We start from the raw sequence: 7,500 nt of genomic DNA, 5'->3' as shown, positions 1-7,500 counted from the left end.
AGAGAACCTGCATTTGGTCCGCACTATTACCCCTCAATTTTCGAAACATCCGAAGGATCTGTAACCCATAGCATGAAACATTATAAATTGGAAACGTCAGGGGCTACAAACATGACAATGTGCATATATGCGAAATCTTACAAAACAAACGAACTTTTAATATTAACCTATGGTAAATACAAAACCTAGATCAATAAACGATTTGAATATCCTAATATAAATGTCAAAATCAAATTTAAAACTTAAAAGGAGACCCTTCAGACTTTATTATATATATATATGAGTTTGGTTGCAAGACAAAAGGTTATAAAACCGTAACTATAGTTGAAAGTTCACTAAGCAAATGCATCGTACTTAATGCAAACCTTACCTCAACATATAGCCAGTCTCTTAGGTCCATAGAAAAGCAGTGACGAAGGTAGAGGTGTTGATGGTAGTCTTCTATTTGAGCTCTTGAGTAGTATAAGGTGGTCAGACGATGACGTGATCCATGAGCGGCTAAGTCCAGAGCCACCGATCTTACACTAATGAATGACAGCCATTGTCCTTGGCTGCCAAAAAATTAATTCAAATTCAGGAGAAGACTGCCTTGCTGCGCTTCTTACGCTGGCCTCTTCATACTGCCTTCTTCAGATCATTCACCACCGACAACGGTTTTCCCAGTCTTGTGTCCAGCAGCGAACAACCTGGTAAAACTTAAAATACATCGCTCAAGAATGGCTTGTTTCTTGCTTTAAAAATGTCCCAAGAGGTAGTTTAAGATATGCTAAGTAGATGCATTTGCTTTTTCAAAATAAAAGAACCAAACCACTCCCGAGCAAACAATTTAAACATAAGAAATTTACCACAACCAAACAATTCATATAATATACAAAAAATTAAATGCACACGAATGTGCATTTTTCTACACTCCCGCGAGGGGATTCAATTTTTCTAGGAAAAAATTGAATTACAATATAGCGATCAAAGATCACGCTAGACTGTCATCCAATAGTTTCTTTACCTTATCTTTCCCAATCATGGCAGCTCGCCTCTTGGGTCTCTCCTTAACCTCATCTTCCTTGCTCAGTTTATCCTCACATGGCGATTGTGCTTTATCGTTAAATTTAGCCTCATATTCCCGTTTATAGAGCAATGGAATCAAGGATGAAACGTGCCTTTTAGTCTCTTCCTTACTTTTTCCTTTGAGTACTGTTGCACCCGTTACTTCACCTAAAGAGTTCAGTTTTATCTCTTTGACAATACCCATTGGAAAATTAGTAGGTTTAAGAAGGGGTTCTTTAATGAGAACAATGTCTCCAACTTCTAATAGTTTATGATTAACAGGTTGGTATCTACTGCGTTTGTCAGTGGCTTGATTCACCAGCTGCACAACAAATTCTTTATTATATATCTCTATTATACTTTCCCTAGCCTTTCGTAACTTCCTGTGGCTGTCCTTCACATGGGAAATGGGAGATATATCAGGAACCCAAGTATCATCTGCCCTAGGTAAAGGATGTAAATGGGGAATAATATTTAAGGAATTCAATTCATGACCTTTAACTAAAATCTCTGGAGTTATAGGAGATGGTACAGGTTCAGTCCCATCATAGTTTCGCAAATATTCTTTAAAGGCAATTGGTCGACGGTTTACTATATGTACAATATTTTGTACAGCAAAGTCAAAATCTAAATATTCGAGGACCATATTCCGAATAGAGCCTTCAATAAGCCTTTTGACCATCTTAACACAAGATTCCACTAAAGATCCAAGTTCACTGTGGCCTTTATAGTACTGCTGAAAGCTCAAAGGTTTTATGTTGTTCTCCCTGAAATAGGATTGTGTATCCTTATCACTTAAAAAATTCTCAACGGTTCTAGCACCTGAAGTTAGCTGTGAACCTTGGTCACTTAAACAGAGTTCAGGCACCCCAAACTCGAAACAATGGAGCTGAAGTGCTCGCAAAAAGGATATCACCGAAAGGTCTACACAAACCTTAAGATTTATGGCTCTGGACCATAAACAGGTGATACATAATATCCATACCTTTGATTTCTTACCCATCCAATATACCCAGTAAGGTCCAAAATAGTCAATGAAAATATACCTGTAAGGTATTGTTGGAGGAGAAACCCTAAATTCTCTATAAGGGGACTGGTTTAACTTTATAGTTCTACCGTTAAATCTACGGCAGTGAACACAAGTTTTCAAGACTTTCTTTACAGTAGAAAAACTGCAAGGAATCCAAAACTGTTTCCTAGCCTCAGATAATGTGGCATATATTCCAGAATGAGCTAACTTAACATGAAAATTTCTAATAATTTCTTCAGTCAATTTACTGTTTTTGGCCAAAAGAATGGGGAATACATAACTACCGTCTCTCCACTTATGAAATTTACTTTTAACTCTTAGTAAACCAGATTTCTTTTCAATGAATAAATTTAGTTGACTTACTATGTTAGGCATATCCCTAATTTTAGGGTTCCTTTCTCTGAAATATTTAAAAACATCCAGAAAATTTTGGCGTTGATCTTGCAAAATCATCAGTTGCCATGCATTCAAAGAAATTTCATAATTACTGAAAACCTCAAAATGGTCATACTTGCCGGATTTGTTCTTTAACTTCCGTTTGACATTGTTTATGAATGTCAGTACATGTTTGTAGACCGAAATCAAATGAAGCCAATCTGAATTTCCAACTGTAGAATTCAAAATGCCTCCCATCTCTGGCTCAGTCACACTCCCTATCTCACAGTGGCCTTCTGAAACTTCAAGTACATTGGTTAAAGGATTTGGGATCGTTACATCCAAACTGTCATCTTCCAAGATATCATGAATAGTATCAGGTCCTGTGAAGAAATTTGATTTTATCAACCTCTTATATGACAATGACCTGGTAGTACAATCTGCAGGATTTATCATACCTGCACAAAATTTGAAAGTCACATGGACCGTTTCACATAGATTCTCTATTCTTTGCAACCTATTCATAACAAAAATACTTAGTTTTTTTAATTTATCAAACCTATTTGTTCGAGAATTTAACCAATTCAGTGCAACTGCACTATCTGAGAAAACTACCAATTTTGTAATGTTTATGGGGGAGACACACTCTGAACCACTAAGTTCCTTATAAATGTCAACAATAGTTTCCGTACCAAGCAAGAGAGATTGAAATTCAAGAGAAGGGATAGACTTTAGCTCTAACTGGCGTCCAATTATTCTATTTTTTGACAGAAGGAAACTTACCTCCTTTGTTCGCAAGTTCTTGATAAAGAGCACAACTCCATATATAAGCTTGCTAGAATCACAAAAAGCAATAATTTGGAAAGGATCATTCCTGCGACCAACAAATCTCTTCACTGCAATTTCAGGAACACCATTTACTTGCTTGCAAATATTAGACCATTCTCGTAGCTCCTCACCAGAGAGTCTATCGTCCCATCCAACTTCTTTCCTGCATTGTAGCGAGTGCATAAATAATCTAGCCCTGTTTAATAAAGGACCATAAAATGAGAACACATCAAAATTGGCTGCAATAGAACTTAAAATTTGTCTTTTGGTCGTTGCATCCTTATCAAGTACCAACTTGCTTGCCGAAAGAATATCAATGTTTCTGTCCTAAAGCAAACCAAGCAATTTTACTTTTGTAGGAGTCTTTTCCTTATCTTTATCTACCTGTTGCTGCAGAGAGTCATCATTGGTTATGAATTGCTGCAATTCTAATTTATAGGGAGAAAATATACTGTCAAGTTTCTCATAAGCCCATTTCAACCTGTCTATATCATTGGTCGTGTAAGCCAAGTTATCCATGTAAGCTAAGTTATATAACTCTGTCTTCAATTCCTTTACATCAATATTGTCACCTTGGACATCCAACATCAAAATTTTATAAAGTGCTAACATTAATAAAGTTGGACTACATGGCAAACCAAATGGAAGTCTGCAATGTTTATAAACAATTAAGGAATAGTCCTTTTTACATACGTTTCTATACCAATAAAAGAGTAACCTACTTTGATCTGAGGCACCAACTTAATCATCAGAAATGCCTTTTTTATATCAAAACATAACAATTTTTCATTAAATCTTAGCTGTAAAATAGAAGTAGAAATTTTCTTATTCAAACAAGGACCAGCAAAAATTGTTTGATTATGAGATAGAGTTAAAGGTTTATCTTTGTCAGATTCACACAAATTGGACAAAAATACATTACGGCATTTTGTTGACTCTCGGTCCATCTTGAACACTGGCATGTGCGGCAGAAAGCTATGTTGGGGGTTTTCCTCCAAGAATTGCTCCAAGTTAGTTACTCTCTCTATAATGCCTAGCTGTTCCTGTTCTTTAAAAACCTCATCAATCATTTGAAAAGTATTATCCTTTTTGCTAAATTTTTTAAAATTTGATTTTAATATTGCTTTTGACAGATTTTGATTCTTACCAAGCAAATGAGCTACTTTCCCATTCCATAACAGAGGCATAATTAACCTTCCATCACTATCTCTAACTGTATTTTCTAAAGCAAATTCTACAACTTTCCTGTTCTCCTCAGTGAAGTTTTCGTCATATACGTTAGAATCACTGTACGAAACACTTTCTGCCTTTGAGGAAAGAATTTCTTCTGCTGCTCTCTCAAGTTCAGCTTCAACAATCTGACCCTTATTTAAAACAGAAATATTAGCACAAGCAGGAAACTTAAATTCCTCTACCGAATCTAAGAACAATCCATCCATATCCAAATTACTACCAACTTCAAGGGGACCCTCACCCTTTGCACAAACTTCAGAAGAATGCTTTATCCGGTCTGGTAATAGAGCTAGATTTTGCTTATACCTTTCAATGTCACCTACAAGCATCACTCCTAAGGGTGATTCTAAGTAAACAGAGGGAATCACTTCAGAACTACCTCCAAACAGCACATCCTTCTGTGGTACTAAATGAGAGTTATCATTTCCCAAGAGTAATTTTATATCTTCAACTTTGTCCCCAGACATATGCAAAGTTTTGTCGGCTAATACATAGCCCTTATCCTTAAATACATGAGCTACTTCAGAGATACCTGGCAAAACTAATTTCAAATTAATAGACTTCATGGCAATAGCAGTAAAATAATCATCATTCAACTTTACCTTTTATACTACAGTGGCTAACGGCTTTGAAGAATTAATACCATTCACCACTAAAGAATAATTCGGATCAACAACTTCAAACTGCATACTCTTAGCCCAGTCTTCCTCAACGAAAGTTACTTGACTTCCTGAATCCTTTATACCTCGATCCCCATTGTCATTCAGTGAAAAGGAAGGCATAGCAGTCACCGGGTTACAAGAGATTCTTAAAACTCATAAATCAGACCAAGTTAAATTAGAAACAACAGAATTAGAGTTCGATTTCTCTTTACAATTCCCCTTTGCCGTTTGATTAGTCACTTCTTGGTTATCTGAATCATTCTTAAGGTTATTAGCAGTACTTTTTGGGTCTTTACGAAATTTACAAAGATAGCTGAAATGCCACTTGTTACAATGTTTACATTTTCGGTTAAATTTAAACCTGCAATCTGAAGTTTTATGAGAATCGTAAGTACAGTTTGTACAAAAATTCAATTGTTTTAGTTTTTCAATTTTACTCTGTGGAGTTACATAAACTGAACACTTAAAAGTTGGGTGATCAATGTCTCCTTTATTGTCTGCTAAACATAGAGAACATTCTTTAACTTTAGACTTCTCAACATTAACAACGGCAGAAGCTAAACAATTTGAGTTGGCCACAACCTTTTTTTCCAGATTACCTTGTTTCACATTAAATTTCTTGGATATGTTTCTATATCTTTCCAAAGCAGTAAAGATATGTTCATCTATTTGCTGCAACGAGGGCTTATTCGAGCCAGTAATATGCATTAACTGATTCTTGAAACAGTCATTAAACCCATTCCATATGAAATACTGTAAAACTATGTTTTGATCTATGCTTAAAGCCTCAAATTGATTACAAATTATTTTCATATTACTGATAAAGTCATACGGATCACTCTGATACGTTAGCTTCAACTCCGATAACTGCTTAATAACCCTATATTGTTGAGACAAAGTATCTGCAAACGCTTTCTGTAATAATTTCTTAGCTTCTTCATACGAACGGTTGCTACAATCTAATGAGTTTACCAGTTTAAGCGAGTCACCTGAAAGCTGTCTCGTAAGAAGAGTAAATTTAACGTGAGTACTAAGATCATACTTATCAATAGTTGCTTCGAACTCTCGCAAAAACTTCGAAATATCTTCACCTTCTCGATTACCAAATGTCGGTAAAGGTAGTTCAGGTAATTTAAGCTGTGAAATTTCAGAACGCGAACGATCGGAAAGGTTTCCGGGCGAAAGTGACACCGCGGTCTTAAGGAGAGAGAGACACTTACTCAAACGATCGTCATAAACGAACCAAGTATCCATTTCCTTACTCACCAATTCATCGCCGTTGTCGTCTTTATCTGCGCTATCCCAAATTTCCTTCAAAACCTCGTTATTCACTTTGTCAAGTTTTTCTTTAAGGTCAACCAACATGTTCATATGCTCGTTAGCATCGCTTACAGACATCGAAGAAACAAACCTTTCTATGAAATTACACTTCTTGGTAACTTGTTGCCTAAGGGCTGAACGAAAACTGCGCGAAATGCTCTTCGGCGGCATTTTTCTAAGAATTTAACGAACAAATTTAAAACTTAAAGCAATACAGTGAAATATTAAGATACGGGACTCTGGAACGTAACCAACTCACGGAAATTCAAGAAAAAACATACTCAAGGCAATAATGAACCTCGCAATCAATCCCATCCTCGTCGCCATTTTCGAAAAGCATTTTATGAGAGGGCAATGTAGCATAAATTAAGGAGAAGCAAAATTATAAGTCATAAAAAAATTAATTTAATTTAGAATTAAACGGTAAATTTATGACAATTTACAATCCGAAGAATGACTGGCGAATATGGTGATCCTGATCAGTTCAAATCTCGGACAAACTTAGCGTGGACTTTCTCTCTCTCCGCCAGAGAACCTGCATTTGGTCCGCACTATTACCCCTCAATTTTCGAAACATCCGAAGGATCTGTAACCCATAGCATGAAACATTATAAATTGGAAACGTCAGGGGCTACAAACATAACAATGTGCATATATGCGAAATCTTACAAAACAAACGAACTTTTAATATTAACCTATGGAAAATACAAAACCTAGATCAATAACCGATTTGAATATCCTAATATAAATGTCAAAATCAAATTTAAAACTTAAAAGGAGACCCTTCAGACTTTATTATATATATATATGAGTTTGGTTGCAAGACAAAAGGTTATAAAACCGTAACTATAGTTGAAAGTTCACTAAGCAAATGCATCGTACTTAATGCAAACCTTACCTCAACATATAGCCAGTCTCTTAGGTCCATAGAAAAGCAGTGACGAAGGTAGAGGTGTTGATGGTAGTCTTCTATTTGAGCTCTTGAGTAGTATAAGGTGGTCAGACGAT

The 7,500-nt window shown here is 35.8% G+C and overlaps 2 protein-coding genes and 1 pseudogene across 2 annotated transcripts; all 3 read right to left on the bottom strand.

The window, feature by feature from the left end:
• The window catches only part of LOC137636279 (uncharacterized), a 4,093-nt pseudogene extending 97 nt beyond the window's left edge, over positions 1–3,996 (bottom strand).
• Positions 3,946–5,085, bottom strand: LOC137636281 (uncharacterized). The gene has a single exon (XM_068368708.1). The coding sequence runs from the start codon at positions 5,074–5,076 to the stop codon at positions 3,946–3,948; it is 1,131 nt and encodes a 376-aa protein (XP_068224809.1). The 5' UTR covers positions 5,077–5,085.
• Positions 5,086–5,310: 225 nt separating this feature from the next.
• Positions 5,311–6,747, bottom strand: LOC137636280 (uncharacterized). Its single transcript, XM_068368706.1, has one exon. The coding sequence runs from the start codon at positions 6,661–6,663 to the stop codon at positions 5,326–5,328; it is 1,338 nt and encodes a 445-aa protein (XP_068224807.1). The 5' UTR covers positions 6,664–6,747; the 3' UTR covers positions 5,311–5,325.
• Positions 6,748–7,500: the final 753 nt, after the last annotated feature.

The sequence above is a fragment of the Palaemon carinicauda genome, unplaced genomic scaffold (genome assembly GCF_036898095.1).
Source record: "Palaemon carinicauda isolate YSFRI2023 unplaced genomic scaffold, ASM3689809v2 scaffold2667, whole genome shotgun sequence".
NCBI lineage: Eukaryota > Metazoa > Arthropoda > Malacostraca > Decapoda > Palaemonidae > Palaemon > Palaemon carinicauda.
This window is presented reverse-complemented; position numbering and strand designations above follow the sequence as displayed.